At 34.4% G+C, this 24,697-nt stretch overlaps 1 protein-coding gene across 2 annotated transcripts in view; it reads left to right on the top strand.

The window, feature by feature from the left end:
• Positions 1-23,866, top strand: part of NFXL1 (nuclear transcription factor, X-box binding like 1) — a 53,176-nt gene extending 29,310 nt beyond the window's left edge. For both annotated transcript variants that reach the window (XM_058547005.1, XM_058547004.1), the window contains 11 exons: positions 384-504; positions 735-894; positions 1,629-1,720; positions 4,513-4,534; positions 4,936-5,076; positions 7,146-7,312; positions 10,242-10,311; positions 16,794-16,898; positions 19,963-20,049; positions 20,867-20,920; positions 22,952-23,866. In XM_058547005.1, the coding sequence (XP_058402988.1) occupies positions 384-504; positions 735-894; positions 1,629-1,720; positions 4,513-4,534; positions 4,936-5,076; positions 7,146-7,312; positions 10,242-10,311; positions 16,794-16,898; positions 19,963-20,049; positions 20,867-20,920; positions 22,952-23,125 (1,193 nt within the window). In that variant the 3' untranslated portion in view covers positions 23,126-23,866. The remainder of the gene's footprint in view (positions 1-383; positions 505-734; positions 895-1,628; positions 1,721-4,512; positions 4,535-4,935; positions 5,077-7,145; positions 7,313-10,241; positions 10,312-16,793; positions 16,899-19,962; positions 20,050-20,866; positions 20,921-22,951) is intronic.
• The last annotated feature ends 831 nt before the right edge of the window (positions 23,867-24,697 follow it).

Raw genomic sequence — 24,697 nt, 5'->3', positions numbered from 1 at the left:
TTCATTCACATATTGTGGTTTCTTCATTCTGGTAGAGTATGCCATTGTGCAGATATGCTAAACTTATTATTTATTTTTTTTTGTGAGGAAGATCAGCCCTGAGCTAACATCCGTGCCAGTCCTCCTCTTTTTGCTGAGGAAGACTGGCCCTGAGCTAGCATCCGTGCCGATCTTCCTCCGCTTTATGTGGGATGCCGCCACAGCATGGCCCGACAAGCGGTGCCTCGGTGCGTGCCCAGCATCCAAACCCGGGCCGCCAGCAGCGGAGCGCTCGCACTTAACCGCTACGCCACGGGGCCAACCCTAAACTTATTGATTCTACTCTTGATGGACATTTGGGTAGTTAAGGAAATTTATTTTTAAGTTTCAGACCTTTTTTTCAGGTAGTTGCTATCCTTGCCCAGAAACTGTAGATGTGAAATGCAACTGCGGTAATACAAAGGTGACGGTACCCTGTGGCCGAGAACGCACCACAAGACCACCCAAGTGCAAAGAGCAATGCAGGTTGGTACGAAGCTCTGCACAAACTTACCTCTGGTGTCTTACAAATTTAAGTTCATATTGATTTTCAATATTGTTAGTATTTTCAATTTTGCTTTAATGTTTTAAAATATTAATATTCACAGTAAGCTCATTCTGTATGGAATGAGAAGATATATAAATAGATAATTGCACTTTAGATATAATTGTTCAATGATCAAAAGTAATTTAAAAAATTGTACTTTATGATTTAGTCGACCACCAACTTGCCATCATACAAGTCAAGAAAAACATCGCTGTCACTTTGGCTCTTGTCCTCCATGTCATCAGCCTTGCCAAAAAGTTTTGGAGAAATGTGGTCACTTGTGTCCTGCTCCATGTCATGATCAAGCATTAATAAAGCAAACTGGCAGGGTAAGGGAACAATATTATTAAGAGATAGTGCATTGCTGTGGGTCATATTTTCTTAATTTTACTTAGTCATTCAACAAGCAGTGATTAAGTTTTTTTTGGGTATTAAGCACTATGATCGGAGCTGGGGTACAAGGTAAATAAGACTTGGTCTTTTGTCTTAAGAAGCTCACAATATAGAAGAAGAGAGGAACCAATAAACAAATGTGTGCAAATACAGTGTGATAGTCATGTTATAGTCATGATACAGATGAATTTGGCAGTCTTCCCTCATATATTGTGGTTTAGGGTTGTAGATCTCTCCTGGTTTCCTCAAAGATTCATTCGTGTATTCAGTGAATATTTATTGAGCCCCTACTGTGTATTAAGCCTTCTCCTAGGTGCTGAGGGTACAACAGTGAACAAAATAATGGAGATTACATGCTACTGGTGGAAGCTGGAGTTTACATCTCTGTTTCTCATTCTCCTTTTGGCTTATGAGAAGTGAAAGAGGCTACTCTGCCTTTTTCTGTTTAAAAGCTGGAGTCTGCCTCAATTTTTAATATCAAATGGGTGTGGAGGGGAACAATCTGATAGAATACAGATGGAATAAAATATTTCAATAAGCACAATTCATTGATAATTTGAAAAAATTTCAACCTGCTTGAGCAGAGGATACATGGAACTGTTTTCTTAGGTTCTTATAATTGCCATATGATTTAATCCGTCTGACTTAAAATTATGTATTTTACTTGTAGCACCAGCCTACAGGCCCTTGGGAACAGCCTTCTGAGCCAGCGTTTATTCAGGCTGCATTACCTTGTCCTCCATGCCAAGTTCCTATTCCTACGTAAGTATTAGAATTTTAACTTGTAAAAAAAAATCTTTTGACATAGTTCAAAGTGTATCTTAAATCACTTTCTCCCTTTTTCCTTTGTTCAGTTCATCATTATTTCAAGCCTACTTGTGTACTAGTTTCTCTGTCTTCAGCCTCCTCCTTTTTCAAATGTATTTTACATACTGTTGATCTGCCATCCCTGTCAAAATCACAGCTGACGTTTTTGCAGAAATTGAAAAGTTGACTGTAAAGTTCATATGGAAATATGAGGGACCCGGAATAGCTAAAATAGTCTTGAAAGGGAAGAACGAAGTTAGAGGACTCACATTTCCCGATTTTAAAATTTACTACAAAACTACAGTAATCAAGAATGTGTGGTATTGGCATAAGGATAGACATATTGATCAATGGAAGAGAATTGAGAGTCCAGAAAAAAACCCATACGTTTATGGTCAATTGATTTTTGACAAGAGTGTCAAGACAATTCAATGGAGGAAAGAATGTTTTTGTTTTTCAACAAATGGTGCTGGGACAACTGGATATTAACATGGAAAAAAATGAATTTGGACCCCTACCTCTTAATATATATAAATATTAACTCAAAATGGGTTGAAGACCTAAAAGTAAGAGCTAAAACTGTTAAACTCTTAGAAGAAAACATAGATGTAAATCTTTGTGCCCTGGGATTAGGCAGTGGTTTGTTAGAGATGACACCTAAAGCATAAGTAACAAAAGAAAATAAATTGAACTTTATGAAAATTAAGTCAGAGGACTCTATGAAGAAGTTGTGCTTCAAGAACACTATCAAAAATTTGAGAAGGCAACCCACAGAATGGGAGAAAATGTTTGTAATTTGTGTGTCTTATAAGAGTGTATTATCGCAAATATATAAATAATTCTTAAACTCAGAAACAAAAAGGCAAATAATCTAAGTAAAATGGACAAAGGCTTTGGATAAACATTTCTCCAAAGATCTACAAACGGCTGGTAAACACATGTGAAAAGATGCTCAATATTGTTAGTTATAAGGGAAATGCAAATCAAAACCACAATGAGATACCATTTTATTCCATTTAGGAAGGCTAAAATTAAAAAGACATATAAGTGTTGGTGAAGATATGGAGAACTTGGAACCATTATACATCGCTGTTGGGACTATAAAATGGTATAGCTACTTTGGAAAACAGTTTGGCAGTCCCTCAAGAAACTAAACAGAGTTACCTTATGACCCAGCAATTTCACTCTTAGCTATATACCCAAGAGAATTGAAAATATGTGTTCACAGAACACTTGTACATGAGTGTTCATAGCAGCGTTATTAATAGCCAAAAAGTGGAAACAACCCAATTGTTCCTCAACTAAGGTATACATTTAAAAAAATAGTGTATTCATACAATGGACTATTAATTAACAATAAAAATGAATGAAGTACTGAGACATGCTACAACATGGACGAACCTTGAAAACATGCTAAATGAAAGAAGTCAGTCACAAAAGGCCCCATATTGTATAATTCCATTTATATGAAATGTCCAAAATAGTCAAAACTATAGAAAGGCAAAGCAGATTAGTGGTTGCCAGGGACTGGAGGAGGGAGAAATGGCAAGTTACTGCTATCTGTCAACTGATGAATGGATAAACAAAATGTGGGTTAGTTGTACTATGGAATATTATTCAGCCGTGTAAGTGTGTGACTTCCTGATACATGCTGTAATGTGGATGAACCTTGAAGACCGTATGCTAAGTGAAAGAAGCCAGTCACAAAAGACCACATAATGTTTGATTTCGTTTATATGAAATGTCCAAAATTGACAAATCCATAGAGACAGAAAGTAGATTAGTGGTTGCCCAAGGGCCGGGAGTCAAGGACCATGCGTGAGTGATTTCTGATAGTTACAGGGTTTCTCTTTGCAGTTATGAAAATATTCTGGAATTAGTGGTGATGGTTGCATAACCTTGTGAATATATTAAAAACCACTGAATTGTACTCTCTAAAAGTATAAATTTTATGATGTATGATCCATTTCAAGTTAACTATTGTGTGAGGTCTGTCTGCATTTTTTTTCTGTGCGGATGTTCCTGTGTTCTAGCACCAACTACTTTTTGAAAAGACTATCCTTTCCCCATTCAATTGCATTTCTCCTGCATGTGGGTCTATTTCTGGGCTCTTTATTTCTGTTCTATTGATCTATTTTCACCAATACCATCACCATCTTGATCACAGTGGCTTTATAGTAAGTCTTGAAGTTGGGTAGTGTCAGTCCTCTGACTTCATTCTTCTTCAGTACTGGGTTGAGAGTTTTTTGTCTTTCCATATAGACCTTAGGATCAATTTGTTGATATCCACAAAATAACTTGCTGAGATTTTGATCAGAACTGTATAGACTCTAGATCAAGTTGGGAAGAAGCGACATCTTAACAATATTGCAATTTCCTATCGGCAAACATGGAATATCTCCATTTATTTAGATCTTCTTTAATGTCTTTTATCAGTGTTTTATTAGTTTTCCTCATATAGATCTTGTATATATTTTCTTAGATTTATACGTATTTCATTTTTTTGTGCTAATATAAGTGGTGGTATGTTTTTAGTTTCAAATTCCAGTTCATTGCTGGTATATAGGAAAGCAGTTGGCTTTTGTATATTATGTTTGTATCCTGCAGCCTTTCTGTAATCACTTATTTCCATATGTATTTATTTTTTATTCTTAATAAAACAAACTACTAGAGTTAGCCTCTTTGCTTTAGGTATTATTTTTGAAGAATTTATAATATTTTCATTTTATTTTATTTTTTTCTTGCAGGGAATGTCTTGGGAAGCATGAGGTGAGTTATAGGCACAAGTTTTAAGTAAAGCTTGTAATCTCTACCTCTTCTCTATTAGGATTGTTAGAAATAAAGTCAAAGTTTTGTTATTTTAGTGTTATAAAAGCAAGAGTTTGTCTACTAATGTTATATATAGTGCTTTAATTTGAGAATTAGTCAGTGTATATTTGCATTCACTACAGAATCATTATATTGAATTCCCTTTTAGGAATAGAATGTTTTGCTTGTTGGCATTCATTTTTTGGGTTTTTTGATAGATTACTTTGGTTTTGATAATAACTATTATTAGTGAAAATGTATTAGACCTTCGTGAAAGTTGTTCTCAAAACAAAGTCATTTTGGAAACATGGGTCCAGAACGTCTTGTGTGTGTGTGTGTACTGATTTTGCTTTTTTTTTAAGGTGAGTCCACTACCATGCCATGCTGTAGGACCCTACTCTTGTAAGCGAGTTTGTGGACGAACCCTAGATTGTCAGAATCATACATGTATGAAAGAATGCCACAAAGTAACTGAAATTGATGCCTACACTGGCAAAAACAAGGTAATGTCCTTAGGTTGAATGTATATATGCTTATAGTGTGCTTGAAACGTTTTGTTCAACAATTATGCCATAAATATTTTTCCATTTTGTTATAACGTCTTTTTTCTTTCTTGCCTCATCCTTTCTCCTTCCTTGGCTTTCCTAAGAGAACTAACTTTAACAGCTTGGAGTATATGGCTTTATATCTCTGTGCTAGCACATAATAATATGCCTTTTAATGTGTTACTCTTTACATATTGTACCTGTGTTGTTACCAAACCAAAGGTAGGTCTGCCTCCTGGCAGAGTTAAAATCAGACTCTCAACCAGAAGTAGTTGTCACACAAAGTAGAACTTATTTGCAGTAAATAGGAGGCCACGCAGAATCATTTCCAAAGTCGTGGCTGTCGCTGAACAAAGGGAAGCAGGGCCCTTTTATTTCGGATGGGGAATGAATATTCAAAAGGGAGAGGTGAGTATTCGCTTGCGCATGCTCAGTTGGAAAACATGCTTCCACGTGCACTGCAGGTTATGGTAATAAGGCCTAAGCTCCTCCCAGAGAGGAGATCTTAGCCTTAAAAATGAGGCAAAAATCATAGGCATCACTCTTGTGGTGGAGCTTGGTCTGGTTCAGGGTGGTTGGTGATTGCATCTCTTAAATAGTTAAGTGCTTCCGAACCCACTCTTGAGTTCCTTGGGACAATTAGTTGGTGACAGTGTTACTACATAGGATTTGATTTTATGATAAAAATACAGAAATTATGTATCTTTGTTGATAGTAGGTAGTAATATCACCTCCACTTCTGTCCATTCATATCTGTCTAGAACTTAGTCTGGAGCATTTGCTCTCAGCTATTTTTTAAACTTGACACGTATGATAGACGATGTTCACAATTTTAATAAATTCCTAATCTTTTATTGGAAGTAAAGTAAATAGCATCACAGATGTGGGGTGTGTGTGTGTATGTGTGAAATTCCGTAAAAGCATTTTACAAGCATATGAGAAATCAGCCATTCAAAGATCTCTAAAATTGCCATTTTACAAGGTAAAGCAAATGTGGCTAATCAAGTTTTAAATAATATTAAATTCTATTTTTAAAATAATGTTTTTCCTAGGCTTCCATTCTATAGGCAATTATTATAATATTAGCAAGCGTGCTTAATGAAGAATTATTTTATAAACAATATCCTGCAATAAAAACTTAACCTTCTTTAGTAGATAGATACTAATTTAAATTATTAAAGCAGAGAGGTGCCTTATTAAGTTACATTGAGGTTCATTTATTTGTAAATGTAATTTAATTTTGGTTCATTGAAGTGCATTAAAAAATGAGTTAAACTGCTGGTTATTCTCCTTTTTCCCTCTGTATGTGTTTCTCTTGGGCAAGATGAGATTAATATCTTCAGAACATTTAACACTTGGGGAATTTTTATTTATGTGTTAACTGTGTTGATTTCTTTGGTTTCATGATGGTACTTATTGGATGGAAATGAATTGATAATGTTTACTGTTTTTTTCCTGCCACTGACTATTCTTCAGGAAGTAATTTACATTTTTAGTAGGGATACTTCATGTAATCAAGTCCATTTTAAAGGTGAGGCAGTTTGATTTAATGAAGTTTTTAGACAAAATCTTTGTGAATAAGGGTCATATTGGTTATCTTGCTGTTTTTCATTTTGAATTTGTTTTTTCTGAGGATGAGTTGCCCTAAGCTAACATCTGTTGCCAGTCTTCCTCTTTTTTAGCTTTGAGGAAGATTAGCCCTGAGCTAACATCTGGGCCAATCTTCCTCTATTTTGTATGTGGGGCACAGCCACAGCATGGCTGACAAGTGGTGTGGGTCCATGCCCGGGATGTGAACCTGTGAACCCGGGCCGCTAAAGCAGAGCATGCCAAACTTAACCACTATACCACAGGGCTGGCCCCCTGAATATTTTTAAAGTGAGTGAAAGCATGCACCGCTTTATTAACTATATTTCTAAGAACTGCAGAATACTTTCTTTTAATGGGATATATAAATTTTATAACTTTAACATAGAGAAATGTTAGACTTCTGTACTTACGTGATTTATTTCCTTGCTATTTATCAGGCTGGCCCAGAATGCCTTCATTGTGAAGAAGGGTGCTCTAAATCACGGCCACCAGGGTGTCCTCATCCATGTGTTTTGCCATGTCACCCTGGAGAATGTCCTCCTTGTGTTCAGATGCTTAGAATAAAATGTCACTGTAAGATCACAAGCCTGTATGTGGAATGTAGGTAAGTGGACTAAGAAATATTCTTATTTTACTAAAATAATTTTAATTGGTATATTTTTATAATTCAGGACCCTTTATAGTTACTTTAAGAAATGATTTTCAATAGTGGTCTTTAGACTCTGGAGGCCCAGATTTTCCGGTAGAGACCTGGAAGGAAGAAATACAGAATACTTCACCTTCTAGATATTTCACCCTGATTTCAACCAGGGCATTTCTGCTTTTTTCCATTTGGGGATTCTGTATAAGATTTTGTTAGGAAAAAAGTCATATCACTGCTTTTAAAAAAATAGGAGAAACACTCCTACAACAGATTGTTCAGATAACAGTGTCAAACTAGAATTTTGTTGGATTGAAAATTGGCTTGCACATAGTTACTTAGGCATAATTTTTAAATTATGGATTTAAAAGGTAGGGTTTTGTTTATTGCAAATGTTGCTGTTACGGCATTTATCATACTAGGGTATGACCTCTATATTTTCCTTACTTAAAAAAATGCAAATTTTTGCTTGTGGATTATGTGGAGGGAAAAAAATTTCCATTTTTTTTTCTATTTAATCATTATCTAACATAATTTACCTAACTTGTTCATCTCCATTTCATGCAAGTCTGTAAAGTGGACTTTTTGTGAGGATATTTTACTCAAGTTAAATTAGGGAATGTGACTTTATTTCTGATTTTTTAAGGATAAATACTTCTTGAAAAATGTTTGTTAATATTATCTTAAATTTGTTTTTGCCACTTATACTCTAGACTCATGCTTTGTTTAATTGAAAAAGTCAAATTTCATTCTTTTTAAATATTAAAATTGTTGAAATTTTAAAAATAAAATGTTAAAATTAAAATAGCTTAGAAGTTTTGTAGGGAGAGTTAAGAGCGCAATTTTGCTTCATTAATGGGGGATACTGACAAAAAGAGGTTGTTTTGTTTGGTCTTACAGGGTCCTCAATATCCCCCTCTCACTTCTTTGTCCCTTCTTCATGTTGTCTGCAAAGGCTGCCTTTCTCTTTTTACCTTCTTCTTCCCAGAGTGTTGCCTTTCCAAGACTGGCAGTCTCTGCCCTTTAGCTAGTGCTCTGATCTACTAAAACCTGAAAAGGTTTTAGTATTCCCACTTAGGGTGGGCTTTCTTTTTCTGATTTTAGCTCAGTCCAAAAGTTTTTCCAAAACTTCACTAGCTCTCTGAAAATACTTACTATGGGAGCTTGAGAAATAGCTCTGCTAGGAATTGATATTTATTTTTCTACTTAAGGGTAATTTGAACTTTGTAGAAATTTGTATCTTCTAATTATGCTGAGGTCACAGGATTTGAGTGATTTTATTTGTTGTTAATGAGCTGAAGGGGTTTTTGCGGGGATGTGTGGATACATTTGGATTGAGTGGCTTGCATTACCTCACCTGTCCAGAGTTCCTTTTTCCTTTTCTTGAATACATATTTAAAGTGTATGTTTTTATACAGAATTCTTCAGCCTCAGTATTTGTTCTGATAATTTCATTTGCTTTAATTCAGTAAATTATTTCATAAGTCATCTTTTCCTTTTAGTCCTTTTCTGCTTCATGTAAATTTGTGTTATAGAAATTAGATATAAAAGATACAGGCGTTGAAAAGTAGTATTCCTAATTATAGAGTAACAGGAACAAAATGATAGTAACTTTTAATCTTAAGTTCAACTTGTAAGAATGAAAATACACAACTTTTAGTACAGCCAGCATAAAGAAATTTCTGATTGTTAAGTGAAATTTTGCCGAGAAAATTTGTGTGTTATCTTAGAGTACATTTATAGCTAATTTGATACAAATACTTAAGATGATAGTTTTGATGTTAGTGTGGCTAAACTTATGGTATATTTTGGCAATTATGTCTTGTGAAGGGAAATAGAAAAAGCAGGAAAAGAAACTAGAAAGGAAAGAGAAGAAAGGTAACGGGGAAGAGGGGTGGGAGATCCTGTGATAGGGGTTTTTAGATTGTCACTAGTTGCTGACTCATGCACTGTCTGTGGTGGGTCTGATCAACTACCTATTGGAAAGTAGTTTTATTCCTTGGGGTTTGTGACTTTTTCTGAATTACCTACTAGATCAGAGATAAAAGCGCAGACTGATCTTAAATGATCTAATCTAAAATGAATGAATTTCTAACATTAATAGATAGCTTATCCAAAAACAACTGAAAAAAGCTTTTCTAATAAGCTTACTTCATTTCCCACTGAATACCCTAAATTCTTCAATTTGAAGTAATATCTTAAACCACTAGTTTTTAATCTTTTATGTAGAGGCTTTAAGAAGAATTATGATTATGAATAATGATTAATCTATAGGGAAAGATAGACAGGAACTATTAAAGAGAGGCCAGGCACAGACGAGATTTCGTGTATGTTTCGTACTTCTTGCAGTATTGCCCTTTGGGCATTTATTTTGTTGGTAATTGATAAAGGGCTGGATGGCTTGATTTATCAGAACAGTTAAGTAATTTGAAGATAATTGTCACAGAGACACAATTAAAATATTTCTCCGGCCGGCCCCATGGCTTAGCGGTTAAGTGCGCATGCTCCGCTACTGGCAGCCCGGGTTCAGATCCCGGGCGCGCACCAACGCACCACTTCTCCAGCCATGCTGAGGCCGTGTCCCACATACAGCAACTAGAAGGATGTGCAACTATGACATACAACTATCTACTGGGGCTTTGGGGAAAAAAAAGGAGGAGGATTGGCAATAGATGTTAGCTCAGAGCCGGTCTTCCTCAGCAAAAAGAGGAGGATTAGCATGGATGTTAGCTCAGGGCTGATCTTCCTCACCAAAAAAAAAAAAATTTCTCAAGAAAAAGTGAAATATGATAATTTTATGGATATGTTTGAGATTGTGAAATATTTTTGGAAAGTTATGCCATAAAATGCACTTTGGTTTGAATGTCATCAAAACTTCCTCTCCTATTTTTAGAAAAATAACCACAGCTGATGAGAATGAAAAGAACCTTCTCTGTTGTTGCAAAAATCAATGCCCTAAAGAGGTAAGCTTTAATAGAATCTTTTAAGTTGTATTTCTTGGGCATTGTTTCTCTTGGATTTTCTCTTTTCTTGTTTGGTCTTCCTATTTCAGGTCTTTCACTGGAAATGTGGGTCCAGAAAGAAAAATGTGATCGATAGCTGTAAAAATGTAATACATATAATTAGGGTAGATGACATCTCTTTATGAAATTTGGGGATATTAAGGCTAGGAATGACCGTTAGAAGATTTTTTTTGTCGAGTTTTAAAGCCAGCTTGTATACTTTATACAGTAAAGTATTGGCCTAATGCTTACCCACCCAAAATGTGAATCAGATTTAAAATATAAATAGAACAAGAACTCTGTGGGTCATGGGCAGTTAGACAGTAAATCCGTAGTAGGTTATTAAAAAAACAAATGTGTCTGTGTGTGTGTGAACTTTAAAGTTCGTTATTTTGAATTAATTAGTATAAAACATTCATATAATATAAAGTTTTGTTTTTAAAGATTCTAATGTTTGTGTATGCATTGTATTCAAACTAAAATTATCAAAAGTGGTTTCAAAAAATTGTTCAGAGTAGAAAGGTAAAAACTCACTAGTGATTTATCATGACAATATTTTGAGAAACCAAAGTTGTTCATCTGTATTTGGCCAGTCTAAAAGTGGGGGTACTCCTTCTTTTGCTTTTGGTCAGGCGGTAACAATGGTTTGATTTGGGTGGACATTTATAAAGGAATCCTTTTGATTTATAGATGTACTAATAGTACCTCTTTTCTTTTAATTCTTGGCCTTTATTCAGTTATCTAAGTGTTTCTTATCCTATTTAGAGTCGGGAAGAGATGACAACAGTCCTAAATATAGTAGTCAGTCTCTTTGGTTAAATAAAAACAGAAATCAATGCGTGATATGCCTTTTTGTGAATAATACACATTTCCTTTTAGCTAAAACTTTGGACACTTTTGATGGATTTCTTTTTAAGAACTGTTGGAATGAGAACCTGGGAATTTCAAATTTTATGTAAGATTATAAAAAGGAGACCATTTCAATCAATAAATGATTATTTTAATAATCCTGTCTTTGTTAATATAAGTAAAACTAGGGGCATGGGATATTTCAAATTTAATTTTCTGAGTTCTTCAAATCCTGAGTTTTCCCTTGTTAAAATAAATTTTTTTCTGTCCAAATTCGGATCGGAGTAATAAGTAGTTGAGAATGTTTTATTTTTAATCTGACACAGTAACTTGGGGTGATGTTGTAGTTAGAAATAAGATAATTTAATTCAAGGATTGCTAATTTGCAATTTAGCGTTGCCTTGGCTGTGATTCAGTTGTGATGCTGTTATGACGTTTGGTGGGACTAGATGAGTGGGCTCTGTTTATTTAAAAATTTATCTATGCTAGTGATTTTGGATTCTAGGCCATTCTGGAACCCCTGGTATTGCTAGAGTCTTCTTGCACTTTCTTGAAAAATATATCTGTAGGCTGGGAACAATCCAAATGGCTGTTATAGTTTGGAACAACCTAGGAATGGACAGGGGAATTTCATTGTATCTAATAGAACTCATCCTAGTTTATGGCCCCTTGACGTTGGTAAGGCTACAGCAGTCTTCTCAAACTCTAGTGCGCGTCAGAATCATTTCAAGGGCTTGTTAAAACATTAATGGGCCCCACCCTAGAGTTTCTGATTTTGTGGGCTTAGAGTGTGGCCCAAGAATTGCATTTCTAATAAGCTCTTCTGTAATGGTGATACTGTTAGTCTGGGACCACACTTTGAGAACCACTAGTTTACAGAATCAAGTCATACTTAGGATCAGCCAAGAAATATGTCACTGTAATCTGCAGTAGATATCTTGTACTCTGAATTAAGGTGTGGGATTCTGATAAATTCTAATGTACTGATAAATTAGTGTTTACCTTCTCGTCCCCTCCCCATACTGTGGATTTCTTGTGGGCAGGGACTGTGTCATGTTTATCTTTATATCCAGTCCCTGGTTCCCTGGTGTACATATTAGGCAATTGGTAGTGTTCATGGAATGTGAATGAGAGTGAACTGTGGGAATAGCATAGATATATCGTTCCAGCTCCACTAGTCTGATACACAGTCTGTGTGTCTTCTGGACTCTTTAATTAGGTTTGAATTTAACTAAAAGAAAATATCAAGATACCATTAAGAACTCCAACTTTAAACTGTGCTTCACATATACATTTCTACTTTTAAAATTTTTTCCTGAATTTAGTTTTATCATTCCCATGCAAGCTTTTCTACTTTTTATTGGGCAAATTATTTAACCTCTCTGTAATTCAAATTGTTTGTATATGAAATGGAGGCAATAATAATACCCACTACAGAGTGTTGTCTGAGTCTTAAATGAGTTAATAACATGTAAAGTTCTTAGTATATGCTAAGTGCTATATATGTATAGCTATGGTTTATGATGGTATGGATATTTATCCACACACAATATTGTTTTGCAAGCTTTCTTTAATTATTTTTAAAGAGAGCTTTTTAAATTATTGGAATTAAAATAGTTATCGGTAAGCCATTTGATATGACTTACCAAAGTGCTAGCAGAATGATGTTAAGGGCTGAGCAGGGTAGAAGAAAACAATCTCACTTTGAGTAGAAAGGGTAGAGCCACTCATCTTTAAATGAACATCAGGGTCAGATGTTTTAGAAAAACCTCTGCTTTTGCTATGAAATCTATAATGAAAATACAGATGAAATCTATAGTGAAAATACAGTTGTTATATATTATGCATTTTAATCAGTTTTCTTTGTGACTGTTTTTCTGCTCTTTTAGGATATAACCTGGCTTTTGATGTAACACATACTTGTACATCTAATAGGGAAATGGTCGTGTGATTTGATTTTTTTAAACAATGAAATATCACATACTGAAAAGAACATAACACATATGTACAGTTTAACAAATAGTTAAAAAGTGAACACCGTTTAACTCCTCCCAGGTCAAAAAATAAAGCATTGCTGCATTTCTAAAGCCTACTAAAGTCCCTGTCTGACTACATTTCCCTCCCTTTATCCTGTATGTTACCACGATCTGCCTTTTACAGTAATTATTTCCTTGGTTTTATTATAGTTTTTACTACCTATATGTGTATCTGGAAACACTATTGATTGTTTGCCTAATTTTATATTAAGAGTTCAAAAGTATGAACTTTTGTGACTTGCTTAGTTTTCTGTATATTTGTTTGTCATTTTTGTTGCATATGACTGTAGTCCATTTATTCCATCATATACTGTTGTTTGTTTTACTGTGGGTAAACATTTGTTTGTTTCCAATTTGAGTTGCTATCAAAAATACTGCTGTAAACATTCTTATTTGTGCCTCCTGGTATATGTGTACACAGATTTCTCTAGGCATATAGTAGTGCAATTGCTTGGTTGTAGGTAATGTATAATTTCAACTTTAATAAATAATGTCATATTGATTTCTAAAATGGTTATAACAGTTTATAATCAGTAAATTTTCTAATTTACCATCAATATTTTAAAGTTCCTGTTGTTTCACGTCCTTGCCAACATTTGGTATTGTCAAAATTTTTTATTTTTCCCTATCTTATGGCATCTTGTGATTTTAATTTACATTTTCCTGATTACTAGTGAGTTTGAATACTTTTTCAGAACTAATGATGTTACTTTTGCTTTTGGGACATATGTTGGATGTCCGTGCTGTATACTTCTGGATGAATTTCAGTTCTACTTTCAAGCTACAGAAGTCAGTTTTGGCTAACTTATTGCAAAAAGAAGACATATTTGGAGGATATTGGGGGACAGTTCACAGATTCTAAAGGAAATGCCATACAGCCAAACTTCTGTCAGGGCAGGATCTGGGCAGCCCCAGGGGGCTTGGCAGCGGTTGCTCAGGGGGCTCTGTAGTGAGATGACTCTGTTCAGACCACCACCTCTCCCTTTCTAGTGTTCAGATTATCAGGAGAGAAAAATCTGATTGGCCCACCTGGGTCCAGGGTCTCCCTTAACAGACATGGAACTGGAACAGGTAGCATAGCCGTGGCCATGGCTCCTGAGGGAATTGTGGCAAACCAGGCAGCCATCCCAGTTTATGTCTTCTACAACTTCTACCAGCACTGTATGTGAAAGGCAAGGAGATTCATGGAATTATAGTTAGATACGGTGACAGGATCAAATGAAGGATTTAGAGAAAAGAGATACATTTTAAAGGCAGAAGACCCAGCCAGAGAAAAGGGAGACTTTTAAGATGTTGGTGAGGGGCTGGCCCCGTGGCTTAGCGGTTAAGTGCGCACGTTCTGCTACTGGCGGCCCGGGTTCGGATCCCGGGCGTGCACCGAGACACCGCTTCTCCGGCCATGCTGAGTTCTCCCACATGCAGCAACTATAAGGATGTGCAACTGTGACATACAACTATCTACTGGGGCTTCGGGGGTAAAAAATAAGGAGGAGGATTGGCAATAGATGTTAGCTCAGAGCTGGTCTTCCTCAGCAAAAAGAGGAGGATTAGCATGGATGTTAGCTCAGGGCTGATCTTCCTCACAGAAATAAATAAATAAACAAATAAGATGTTGGTGAAATTGTGAAGCATGAGCATGAGGTCTTTTAAGAGGCAGAAAGATATAACATCTAGACCAGTGGTTTTTTTTTTTTTATGTCATAATAGTTTATAACATTGTGAAATTTCAGTTGTATGTTATTATTTGACAGTCATCACATAAATGCACCCCTTCACCCCTTGTGCCCACACGCCAACCCCCTTCCTCCTGGTAACTATCAGACTGTTCTCTCTGGCCGTGTGTTCGTTTATCTTCCACATGTGAGTGAAATCATATGGTGTTTGTCTTTCTCTGTCTGGCTTATGTCACTTAACATAATACTCTCCAGTAGACCAATGGTTTTTAACCTTTTGTTAACCCCCAACACATTGAAGAGATAGTACGTTTATTAGTAAGAGGCCACACTATAACCATGATTCTGTGTAATTTCAAAAACATCTGCCTTTATTGATTCTGATGTGCTTCCCTGTTTTCTTTCCCCTTTAGCATCATTAATTTAAAGCTAAAGTAGAGTGGTTAGTTACTTTTAGAGAATATGGCTGATGTAATTGCCTCACAGATTAAGGAAAGAATGAGAGGCTATGGAGACATATTTTGAGGGGAAGAGAGGATGGTGGTGAGCTAATTCCAAATGCTTGTCTCCTTTATGAAGTCAGGCTAGAGGCACTGGCCAGAATGCAGGTGAGAGTGAAGTTAAGTAATAACAGAGGCTTGAAACAACCACTGTGAGACAAGTATTTATTATGAATACATATTGAGGTTGTGAAGCATTGTTCAGGGCCTAGTATTAGCTTTAGGGAAGAACAGAACTGAAGTGGTCCAGGAATGCCTAATGTGAAACACGTTCTAGCACCACTCTGCCCTCTGATAGGATTAGTGAAAATGCACAATGTGAGTGATCCAAATTTAGTTTGGTGTGAATGTCTCAGCTAAAAATTAAAGAGCAAGAAACTTAGTTGCACATCAGAGAGAGGCTCAAGACAATGGAAAAGGATTCTGAATTTTTTAAATTGAATGGAGTTAATAGTTTGAAGGATCATTCTGGTGAATCATAAAGATCAGAATTTGGAGAATTCAAATGTTTATTGAGGTGTCCACTATTTGTAAGTTATCTTTGTTAGTGATTATGAGAGAGACAAAGAAATATAAGACCATTGCCCTCAACTAACTTATAATGACTTTTATTATAACAGTTAACTATATCGAGTACATTTAATCCTTACAACAGCTTTGTACAATTAGAGTACAAGTAATTTGTACAAGAGTACAATTACTCTTCCCAGTTTTCTATATGAAGCACAAAAAAATGAGGTAACTTGCCCAAGGTCCCATAGTTAGTAAACAGGGCGTCTGTGATTCAGGCAATCTGACTTTGGAACTTAACCACTGACCAGTGATGTCTTATTTACATTCTGGTTGGAGAGACAGAAATATATGAAGTGCCTAAAAAATTTTTTTTAAGTTAAAGACAGTACAAGCAATTCACAGCAGTTTAGAAATAGATTCATAATTACTATTATTTATTCAAATGTAGGCAAACTCATATGCTTTTATGGTGATTTAAGCCATGTCTTGAAGTTTGGATAAGATTTGAATAGAAAGAAGGAAGGAATGTGTCATCTGAAAGCTTGACTGGGATAAGAAGATAGTAAATAATTAAAGACAAGCAGAACATACTCATCATGGCAATTACTGAGTTGGTTTGGCCACCTATATAATAATGTTTTAATATATAGTGGCAAGGATAAATGTTTTAGAGTTTCCATTATTGCTCTATAATTTCTGTATAATTAAGGTCATTTATATCTAAAAGAAAAAAGTTAAAAATTAGCCAGTTATCCAGGATTTATTGACCCTATTATGATGGACTTTTTCTTAAAATAGTTGCTGGGGGGGAGGGGAGGTAGAGTATGACTAAAATATAAATATATAATTGCTTTTTTTTGGTTTTATTTTAGCTCCCTTGTGGTCATAGATGCAAAGAGATGTGCCATCCTGGTGAATGTCCCTTTAATTGCAACCAGAAGGTAAAACTTAGATGTCCTTGTAAAAGAATAAAAAAGGTAAATATTTTAACTTATTAAAAATACTTTTCCATGTAAATTTTTTTTTGGTCTGTATTTTGACAGTTCTTTGGCTTTATTTTTTTCCTTTTAATTTTAAGGTATTATTTCTTAGAATCTTTTTATCCCATCTGAGAATCTTTTTAGCCCATCTATTTCTGTAAATGCTTATTTTAAAAATCAGCTTTGGCAATTTAGTTTTCTGCAATTTAATAGTAAAAGATTATTTTATGTTGGAACTAAGTTCAGTGCCCTTTTTTGGATAGAATCAATGCGCTCTAGATTTGAGGCCTTTGTACAAGGAACACAATGTGAGTAATAAAATGAGTTTCATGGTTTAAGAAATGGTCTGAAATTAACCTTTGTTGCTCTTATGAAATTGTTTTTTGCCATCAGTATTATGTTTTGAAAATGTTGCCTTGAAAATTCCTCACATGCACAGCCTTTATAAAATTATAAAATAACATTCAGACTTGGAGAGAACTCAGTTTAAGATAAAATAGCTGTAAAGGAGGAATAAAAGGGCAAAAACTAACCATTGGAAAGCTCAATGGAAACAAACTGCATACCATTCAGCAAAACTTATGAAGGAAGAGTCTTACTGAATTCTCAAATGTCAGTGGCTAAACGGTCTTTTTCCAGTTTTCCTTTTCCTTGATTTCCCTGTTGACACTGTTGACTCCTTTGAAGCTTTCTTCTTTCTTGACCTCTGATTTTCCCTATCTCAGAGTTGTAACTCCATTTTTTCCTCCTATTCTTATGGTTATTCCCTAAAGCTAGTCTCTTTTCTTCTCTTTAAATTCACTCTTTTATTTATCCATTCAACAAATATTTATTGAGAATCTTTGCTTTTATTGAGGATCTTTTCATTTATTTCACAGCTCCTACTGTCGTTACTTAGGGTAGATAACTTCTGAATTTAAATTTGTAGGCTTGACCTCTTCTGGAGTTGAATCCCTAAGTTTTAGGTATTTAAATTGGACCACCTTTACATGAAAAGCAATACTTAGTCAAGCTACTTTTAATCTGAGATGTCTCTTAAGTTTTCTCTCAAATCTCATGTTATTGTCCAAGTGCAGTTTGCCACTCATTAGAACTTTGGCAACAGCTCATTCTTGGATTTTAACAACAGCTTCATAAAAGATTTCTTTGCCTCTAATCATAATACTTCACTATATCTGAGTTCTTCAATAGTTCTTCATCATTCGTGGGAAGACAATATGCATTTTCTAAGAAACGTGTATGTATATATAGACTTGGCATACGAGGGAATCGATGACATTACTTTTGCCTGCTCGTTCAATTTCGTCTTTGAGTAGTCATCTCTGTGAATCTGTTACTTAAGGGTCCTAGCAGATATGTTATACTCTCCTTTAATCTGTGGCAATATAAATATTCCTTCTTCTATGCAAAATACAATGTTTTTTTTCCTTTACTGCTCTGCTTACTAGAATCCTGCTAATACTCAGTGTAAGCGTTTTCTTGTTTGGGAAGGTTGTCCTTTCCCTGACTCTCTTGGAAAGACTTAGGTGCTCCTTCCTCTTGGCTTTCTTTGTATTAGGCTTATGACTAAGAGCTTTGTGATTCTAGGGACATCTGTAACCTTGTTTCCTCATCTACAGAATAGAGTTTATACATAGATTTATTGAAGGGAATAAGAGAGGTAATGCTTATATAGCATTTAGCACAATGACTGCTATATTCAATAAATAGTAGCTACTATTATTATTATTAGTTTAGCACTTACCATATTATCATACTCTTTTCCTTATTGTGTCCCCTGTTTCTAACACAGTGCTTGGCATGTAATAGGCACTCTGTAAGTGCCTTTTGAATGAGAAAAGGTATGATTCTTCTTCCAGGCTGATAGACTTAATGTCTGCAAACACACAATATTTATTTTTGCCTCTAATATGTGTTCATGTTATTTTTCCTTTTCTGGACTATCCCTGGGGGACAAGACATGTGTTTATCACCAACCTCAGCCAAAAATGAAGACTAAAGGGGAGGAAAATCCCTTTAAGTAATAAAATTCCACACTATAAAGGGCTTTCAGTAAAGTACGGTATATATGCACTTTACTCATAGGCTTTGATGATCTCATTTCTTAACTCTGGTAGATTTGAACTAAAAAACTAGAATCTGAGGCTGTGGTAAGAAAGGAGAAATTAATATAAATAGATAGTACACTTAGAGCAAAAGTGACATCTGGCAGCAAGAAATAGGGAATGAATAAAATGTCAGTAAAAGATCTACAAAATCAAAGTCTGTTTAAAATAAGGACTACTTATTATAGCATGGTACACAAATTGATCATAGTATTGATGTCATCATCAAGAAAAGAGTAGATCAGTTTTTTATTATTTTATTAGGAGGCAGTGAAGTGCAAATAGAAGCTTTGGAATGATTTTCATCTAAACTTTTTAAAAAAAGGTTTACTATTTGCGAGAAAAATTTGTTGCTCTCCCAAAAACTGTATAGAACTGCACTGTCTGATTTGGTAGCCGCTAGCCACATATGGCTATTTAAGTTTGAATTTTAATGAATTAACATTAAATAATATTAAACATTCATTTCCTCGATTTCACTAGCCACAGTTTTGAGTGCTCAGTAGCCATATGTGGTTAGTGCTACTCTATCGAGTAGTGCGGATTGAGAACATTCCTGTTATCTCAGAAAGCTGCGTTGGATGGCACTGCTCTCGAACATTTTATTCCCTGGAAGTTTTAGAAGAATAACAAGAAACAAAAAGAAAAATAAAGAATAAAAATAAAATTGAAGCGAAGTTGATAGTGGCACTTAGTAAATAATTATTAAATGGATGATTTTAATTTTATGGTATTTGCTTTTTTGCAATTATGAGAAAATAAAGTAGTAATTACTCTTTGAACCAAGACATTTAATACTTGTAACCATATCATCCTTAAATATTAATGAACATGACTGTTATATAATATGCATAACCTTAAGCTGTTAGAGAAGTTTTGCTTTTTTATTGCATACAGTTAAGACTGATGGAAAAAAATCTTTAAAATCTGAAATTTAAAAAAAATTTTATTTGTAGGAATTGCAGTGCAACAAAGTACGTGAAAATCAGATTTCAATAGAATGTGACATAACATGCAGAGAAATGAAGCGGAAAGCATCTGAGGTAATGTTGTGTTAAATATTTTTAATGTGCTAATGGCCTTTCCCTGTTTATTTTGTGCGTTTCTTTATGTGCTTATTACAAACAAATCAAAATGTCATCTTTTTTGCTTTTGAAATAAAAGCTGAGTTTTATAGGCCTATTTTGAATCCTTAGGGTGCTTTTTATTGTCTAGTGTACTAGATTTTCCATCCTCTGTACCAGTTAATGTATGTGCTATGGGACATAGTCGTTCATCTTAATGTTAGTATAAGCTTCTCGAAAATGAGGTTAAAATAATACAAAATAAAGTTTTGGGATTGTTTGCTGTTTGGGTTACCATCTGGTGTCACTATTTCCCTCCATTAACCCAGTCAATGAATAAACTCTTGATTCTGTTTGAAACTAAGGATTCCCTTCCAGATAGGGCATTTGAGGCAAATGGTCAATTTCACCTCTAGACAAAGAGTGGTATTTAATAACTGGTTATAGATTCTGAGTATGGCAGCTCAAGAGAAAAAAATCTAGTTTTAAAAGTATTTCAGTTTATACTGTTTTAACTCTTTGAATTGTGATCTAATATCTGTTTTAGTTGTTAAGCTGAAATGTTTACATAACACTCCACCTCCCCTCATCCCCTAATCTGTTAGTATGTTGGGAATACTTTTCAGTATAACATTTACATTTTTAAAAATATTTTCCAATATAAAGCTCCCAAAAGTTGTTTTGGGTTGGTGGAGCCTCGGTGGGAAGAGTTAATATAGAGTTATATAGAATGTTAAAATTCTATATAAAATTTGATGATTACAATGTTAATTTACTTTCAAATGTCTATAAACAGATAAAAGAAGCAGAAGCCAAAGCTGTTCTTGAAGAGGAAAAACGAAGACAACAGGTAACTGAACAAAATACCCAGATTTACGTCTCTTTGCATCGTTGTTAGTTTTTATGTAACCACAAGGTATATTCCAAGTACAGACTAGGAGCTAATCATTTCTATTCTGGACAGAAAATAATATAGTTCCCACAGAACAAAAATTAGCCACTCACTCACTTCAGTCCAGTTATACTGAACCTCTGAAGAAGCATGAGACCTCATATATTCCCAGATATTTTGTATAGTCCCAATTTACTTGCTTGCCAATTTGATCCATTCTCTAGCCATAAAAGTTTTATCTCTTCTTTTGGTTGGCAGTGGATGAGAGTTGGGGTGCGGTGGCCTCCATTTTAAGGCGTCTCCTGGAGCCCATGTCTTCACTCATCTAAAACTATATGAGTTCTATTTTACTAAGTTATAGGTTATCTGTAACAAATAAGTGCTGTTTACTAACCATTATATTTGCTGTAATAATACATGCCCATGTGTCCCCATTAGATTCTTAAATGCAGGATTATGATCTCTTCTTTGTTATTATCTAAATAACAAGTATATTCCCGATACCTCGCCTGTTTGCTCAAATACTGTATTGATCATATACTCCAAAGAGTGGCTTAACTTTCTGATAGTGACATGTAATTATTTATCAATTTGCATTTTGAAATGCTTTATACTTATCAAGCAGGGTATGTTATATGCTAAACTTCTGCCTTTATGAGTGAGGACATTGAAACTTGCATAACTTGAGGGAAGACATTAGAAACAATTCATGTAGCAAATAAAGGTGGCCAAAATGACCTCTGATGGTTTATGGTTTATAAAGTTGATTTGCCTAATATCCCAAAATAAGTTATCAGAGGTAATACAGTAAAACATGGGTTGTCCGAAATCCTGGAGGAATAAATTATAAAGAGTAGTTTAGGGTCCCTCCCCTTCTTATAAACCATTATGGATGTAAATCTTAAATGTATTCCCTATTTACTGACCTTTTAAACAGAGTATATAGAACATAATTTAAGCTACACTTGATGACCGTGGGTCATCATTAAAGCATCAGTTATTTTACTATGTCAGTAGTTCTCAAGTTTGGTTGCTTTTACTATATTTTGACCTTTTCCTGTATATCAACAACCACTTGACGATATTCTGACATTTTGGTTCATTGAAAAATGCCACTTTGTGTTAAATTAAGTATCTGATTAGGTCATCTTCAAATGTGGTTTATGGCCAAAGTAATGGATATTTTAACTGAAGTTTATATTTCTTTCTATTAAATAAACATTTACAGAATCTTGCGTGGATATTACATATATATTTTAGTTAATAACTATCACATTTTAGTTAATAGCAGTGCACTATAGTGTATCATGTTACATTATCATGTATTAAAGTTTAATAAGTAAGTTCTTAACAGCGGAATAAAAATCCACATTTTATAATGAGTGTCATTCACTTATCCTTTTTTAGAACCAGTTTTTATATAATTCTGCTTTCTAAAATAGTCATTTTGATTTAAAGCATGAAGAATTTTTCCCCTGAAGAATTTTTGCTCTATGTAAATGTATTTCGTAAAGAGAAAAATCAGTTTCTGGTGACTTTTTTCTCTTGACTCACTTGAATTTCTTCCATACAAGCCATTAACGTTTATTACCAGCATTGTAAAAAACTAGACTTATAGGTGTCTTCTCGTTGGGCATCTCTTAGCACTTGCTGGAGATTGTGTATTGTAGAGCCCCAGTAAATTAAGGGTGTGGAAGTATAAAACTAATGTCTTTATTTTAGGGCACCTTTCTATATTTAGTATCAAAGTCAGGCCTACAGACTGCAATAGTCTTCTATTACTCCCCAGTTCCCTTTCTTATCTAAACTCTGAATCTGTTGAATATAATCAGTAGTGGAGAGAAGGTTTGTAAAAAAAATCAAGTCAACATATTTATTATGTACCATTACTATTAAAACATTTTCCAAATTGATTTATTTTCATCTAAGTGGAAAATTTCAAATCAATATAGATATTGAATTTAATAAAATGATACTGTTTTGATTTAGGCTGAACTGGAAGCTTTTGAAAACAGACTGAAGGGTCGTCGGAAGAAGAACAGGAAACGAGATGAAGTGGCAGTTGAGCTAACACTATGGCAAAAATATAAATACTATCTCCTTCCAATGTGTGCAATTGCAGTTTTAGTGTTTGCATGGTACATAACCTATGATGTGGATTAAAACGTTTTGATCTGTTAATATACCTCAGATTGGATTTAGATAAGTTGTTAAATTTGGAATATTAGAAAGTGTATATTGTAGAACACGATATATATTCACATTCATCTCCGTATTCTCTTCCAGCTGTTATTAGAAGGATAGAATGTTAAGCTTTATCTTATTGAGCATACTAGAAGTGGCAATATAACATTGTTTAAGAGCAAAAGCATGACTGAAATTGTAAAGTATTTCATAAGGCATAGTTAGTGGCACAGTAACATGTTAGTGCTGTCTTGTATTAACATAGTTGTTTCATTTACTATTTCAAACCCACATTTTTTTTGCAAAATTAAGATGAAACTGAGCCATATGTGCAGTGAGAGGAATATTTCACAATGTTTTGGTTACTTATTAAAAGGTACTTTTCTTGATTATGTAACTTTCTACTTTTTTAAAAAAATGATTCTCTAAAAGACCTCTTAAATTGTAACATGAAGCTATATAATTAGATTCCGGAAATCAGTTTATTAGTGAGGAATTTGTATCAGTTATTGAAATAAATTTTTATGTAGTGTGTCCCTCAGAGGAAAATATAATTGTTTTCAAAAAATGTCAGGCTAGATTCCTCACATGTGGCTATTTCTTGTGTAAGAAGCTCTTAACTGAAGTTGGCATGTTTTGTCAAGCTTATACGTGTCTTTTCAAAGTAATAATAAAGGGAAACTAATATTTATGAGCGCTGTGTGCTGATCACAGGGCTTAGGAGCGTTATGTACTTGATTCTCATTTCTTTACCATGATCGTCCTGTCCGTGGATTTCGGCTGGAAATAATCAGTTCTTGTGAAAACAAACTGATAGAGAAATATCAGTAAGCCAAACTTGTTTGAATTGTAAGTTATTTTAAGTGGTTTTGCTATTTAATTTTTGTATGATTAATGTTTTCATTAAAATTTTTCATACCAAATTTGTAATCTAGAATATTTACTATTATCTAAAATATTCAGGAGCCTATAATTTTAGGCTAGGCATTAGTGTACAAAACTCTAAAACTTGGTGCAAAACATAGTAATTGATAAATCTAAAAAGTGGTAGAAGTATCTTTTAAACAAGTACAAAGACGGATTTTTAAATTTTGCTAAATTTAACCTATGTTTTTAATGTCAGGCTCATTAATCAAGTATTAGCTGGTGTCTAAAATTAAAGGGCAGTCATTCCTTTCTTTATGAACATTGTGTTTTATTTTAGATTTTTTTTTAACTTTTCCCAATGGTAGAGTTACTGTGTTGGTGCTTCAGAAGCTCTAAATTAGAGCTGCTACAGTCAAGTCATTACCTTACTCTGCTCTAAAATGAAGATTGGAGAATATAATGACTAGGCGTCTACCTGGGAAGCTGTTCTCATGTATTTCAGAATGTTGGCCTATTAAACAAACCTGAAGCCTAATTCATGTCTGTTTGTTGGGCTTCTGTCCTTGCGAAGTTTTCTCTCTGATTTGTGGGAAAAAATTTAGTGAGTGCAGGAAGAAGATTGAATGAATCATAAATTAAACTGTTTGCTGTTTTTTATTTGCTTGGCTAGTTGCTCAGAGCTTA

The sequence above is a fragment of the Diceros bicornis genome, chromosome 8 (genome assembly GCF_020826845.1).
Source record: "Diceros bicornis minor isolate mBicDic1 chromosome 8, mDicBic1.mat.cur, whole genome shotgun sequence".
Taxonomy (NCBI): domain Eukaryota; kingdom Metazoa; phylum Chordata; class Mammalia; order Perissodactyla; family Rhinocerotidae; genus Diceros; species Diceros bicornis.
Note: the sequence above shows the minus strand (reverse complement) of the source record. Positions and strands in the feature narration are given on the sequence as shown.